This window comes from Sinocyclocheilus rhinocerous, unplaced genomic scaffold (genome assembly GCF_001515625.1).
Source record: "Sinocyclocheilus rhinocerous isolate Xijiao unplaced genomic scaffold, SAMN03320098_v1.1 scaffold492, whole genome shotgun sequence".
NCBI lineage: Eukaryota > Metazoa > Chordata > Actinopteri > Cypriniformes > Cyprinidae > Sinocyclocheilus > Sinocyclocheilus rhinocerous.
In genome coordinates this window covers 707,553-711,281 of record NW_015626069.1, presented here as the reverse complement: position 1 = coordinate 711,281, position 3,729 = coordinate 707,553, and the positions used below count along the sequence as shown (strand labels likewise).

Below are 3,729 nucleotides of genomic sequence, written 5' to 3'. Positions count from 1 at the left end.
AAAATCACCTTCTAATGCCCTGAGCTGTATTAATTTATGCGAGGCTCTCATTAAGCCAATGTCACCCGCTGACCTGCTTTAAACGAAGCAGTGCTTGGAGACTTGCCTTCCTTTGAGGCTCCGAAAGACTCATATCTGCATAACGGAAGGAGAAAACCAACACAAATATGTGATTCAGCAATGCAGTGGTGTGACTGTGGTTATAGCATATTTCAGGGGATTTATGTGAATGAATCAAAGAAGCGTGCTTGTGAAATGTGTAACTCACAGGTCAGTGTATCTCCTCCAGTCTTCTCTGCTGACAGATGCTCGAGTGTTAGCCAAAGCGGAGATCAGGTGAGTTTGACATATGAGAGAGCCAGGCTTACTGGGGCCAGTCTGCACCAGAGATGATTCATCCTATAAACACAGAAGAATGGCAGATCTCATCTACTGAGCAGCAACAGTGTCTATAGACTGCTACACATTCTAACAGAGTTTTCGGTTGGATGGATGGATGGAAAAACTAGAGGGGCACTAGCAATAGAGGGATGGATATATGCATGCATGTATGGGAAAACTAGTGGGGTGTATCACTGGATGGATGGATGCATGTACAAATGAATGGGTGAATGGAAGGAAAAACTCAAGGCATATAGCAATGGATGGATGATAGATGGATGAATGAATGGAAGGCATATAGCAATGGATGGATGATAGATGGATGAATGAATGGAAGGTATATAGCTATGGATGGATGGAAGGAAGGATGATGAAAAAACTAGAAGGATATAGCAATAGATGGATGGGTGGGTGGGTGGAAGGACAGATGGATGGAAAACCTAGATAGATAAAATGATGGATGAATGGGTGGATAGATGGATTGATGGACGGATGGATGGATGGGATTACTAGAGGTATATAGCAATGGATGGATGAAAGGAAGGGAAAATTGGAGGCATATATCCATGGATGGATGGGTGGGTGTTTGGTTGGATGGATGGGTGGGAGTACACATGTATGGATGGACGGATGAGAAAACTAGAGGGATTGATCAATTAGAAGAACATAGCAATGGGTGGGAAAACTGGATTAATGGATGGATGGAACATAGCAATGGGAAATCTGTATATAACAGCAGATGGATGGAAAAGCTAGATGTATACTAGCTGTATATACTGTAACAGTGGGTGGATGGAAAGATGTAACAATGGATAGATAGGAAACTTGATATATAAAAATGGATGGATGGATGGATGAGAAAGGTAACTGACCGTGTTTCTGCGGTAACTGTTCTTAACAGTGTTGACTTCTGCTCGGAGGAGTTCTGACTGCTCATGGTTCAGTTCCTGAAAGCCGTCCTGCAGACAGGACATAAAAACTGGGACATGACAGGAGTTTGGATCCCTCACTGATGCCCCTGTCACATCAGGGGCGGTAGAATTGGGTCCAGACAGGCACTGAGAATTCTGGGAGCAGAGCAAACAGATAATAAATAATCTAATAAATTACATTAAGAAGACATCTGAAATAGTATAGCATTGATTTATACATAATTGTAAATAATAATCCATTATAAGTCCATTTGGAAATTTAGTGTCCCACCAATTCAGACAGAGACTGGTTGTCCAGTTCAGACTCAAAGGAGCTTCCAAAGTAAAGGCGCCAGATGTTGTGGCGTGGGTCGTCAGGTGGGAGTTCACTGGGGTCCAGCAGAACCATAGAGTGCTCCAGCCCTGCGTCCCCCTCCCCAGCCGAGTCATCTGACCCGCTGCTGTGGTTCAGGAAGATCAGGGAGGAGAGGCTGACATCACTGTCTGACCCTGAGCCCAGATCCTATAAAACACAGAGACAGTCTTCTTCACATATAAGCTGAACATTTGTCACTGATGTACTGACTAAGCTGAAAATTCAGCTTTGCCATCACAGAAGTAAATTACATTTTAAAATATATTCAAATAGAAAACAGTTATTTTAAATTGTAACAAAATTTCACAATATTACTGTTTTATTGTATTTTTGATCAAATAAATGCAGCCTTAGTAAGAATAAGAGACTTCTCTCAAAACCATTAAAGAATCTTAACCAACCCAAACTTTTGAACATTGGCCGCTGGTCTTTAGATATGGGCATCAGCCCCTGAAAAATCCATATAGGTTAACTACTAATCATGGGGTTAGGGTTTTATCTGTATGTGTGCATGTTTGAGTTTGTGTGTAACACACATGCAGAAAGTTTGGCCCCAGGCTGCTGTGGATCGCCTCTAGCTGAGCGTTATAGAGAAGGGCCTTTAGGTCAGCTCCAGTGAACAGCTCTGTCGCCACAGCAATCTGCTCCAAGTCCACATCTGCAGCCAGTGGCACGGAATGAGTCAAAGCCTTCAGGATCTCCAGCCGGGCCTCCTGAAGGACAGATATAAATCAGTAAATTGATATTGTAGATCTTGTAGGTATAAAGAGGTTATACTGATGTATGCTAGACACCATGCTGACCCGATCAGGAGGAGGGCAGTAGAGAGACTTGTCCAGTCGCCCGGGTCTCAAAAGAGCAGGATCGATGAGGTCAGGACGACTGGTGGCAGCCAACACATACACCCCTACAAATAAGAAACTATGTATTGACTACAGAGATCTCACATATACAACAATGCAATATTTTAAAGAAAAGTACACTCCAGATATTTCACAACATTGTACAACAATTCACACAATTGTCTTTGTTCTACAGTCTCAGTCTGATGTTTTTAAGCAAGTGCTTGGCAAAACAATTTGTTTTTTTCAATTTGGGATTAGACGACAGCAATATAAATGAACAACTTTAAATTAATCTATCTTCTGATCTGATACAGATAGTGATGTTGCTATAAGCAATAACCACAGCTATACAGCAACAAACTATGAAACTTCTCAAAATTGTTGTCGACTACATGCTAACATGAACTACTTGGGTAGCTGACATACAATTTCAAGCAGTTTCAACAGTGTCCAGTGTCCATTTTTCCCTAACTATAATATAATTATACAGTTTTTGTAATACTACTTTTTATTACTACCTTATACATACACTACCGTTCAAAAGTTTGGGGTCAGTAAATTTTTTAAAAATATATAAATTTTTTTCATTCTGCAAAGGAGCGTTAAATTGATCAAAAGTGTCAGAAATCTTTTGTAACATTACAAAAAGTCCTTAGTATTTAAAAAAAAATTCTGTTCTTTTTAATGATTCATCAACAAGTCCTGAAAAAAGTATCATAATTTTCACACAAATATTAAGCAGCAAAATATGTGACACTGAAGACTGGAGTAATGGCTGCTGAAAAAAAAAATCTGGAATAAATTACATTTTAAAATATATTAAAATAGAAAAGTTATTTTAAATGTAATAATATTTAAAGGGGTCATATGATGCGATTTCAAGTTTTCCTTTCTCTTTGGAGTGTTACAAGCTCTTGCTGCATAAAGAAGATCTGTAAAGTTGCAAAGACTAAAGTCTCAAATCCAAAGAGATATTCTTTATAAAAGTTAAGAGTCAGCCACGCCTACCTAAAACGGCTCGTTCTAACACGCCCCCACATGTCTACATCACTATGTGGGAAGATTTGCACAACGCCGCCCAAATGTTCACGCAAAAAAAGAAGGCGTAACTTTTATTCTCGCCGCCATGTCGTGGAGACACTGTGTGTTTCGTTGTGAAAGCGAAACTACTTTGTTTGACCTTCCAAAAGAGGACGATATCCACTTCGTCATGCCT

The 3,729-nt window shown here is 40.0% G+C and overlaps 1 protein-coding gene across 1 annotated transcript in view; it reads right to left on the bottom strand.

The window, feature by feature from the left end:
• Nucleotides 1–6: 6 nt before the first annotated feature.
• pex1 (peroxisomal biogenesis factor 1) overlaps nucleotides 7–3,729 on the bottom strand; it is a 15,571-nt gene continuing 11,848 nt past the window's right edge. Inside the window, exons 19-24 of the mRNA XM_016514998.1 lie at nucleotides 2,472–2,575; nucleotides 2,205–2,381; nucleotides 1,585–1,815; nucleotides 1,254–1,448; nucleotides 269–399; nucleotides 7–135 (exon numbers count right to left, since the gene is read on the bottom strand). Of these exons, the coding sequence (XP_016370484.1) occupies nucleotides 51–135; nucleotides 269–399; nucleotides 1,254–1,448; nucleotides 1,585–1,815; nucleotides 2,205–2,381; nucleotides 2,472–2,575 (923 nt within the window). The 3' untranslated portion in view covers nucleotides 7–50. The remainder of the gene's footprint in view (nucleotides 136–268; nucleotides 400–1,253; nucleotides 1,449–1,584; nucleotides 1,816–2,204; nucleotides 2,382–2,471; nucleotides 2,576–3,729) is intronic.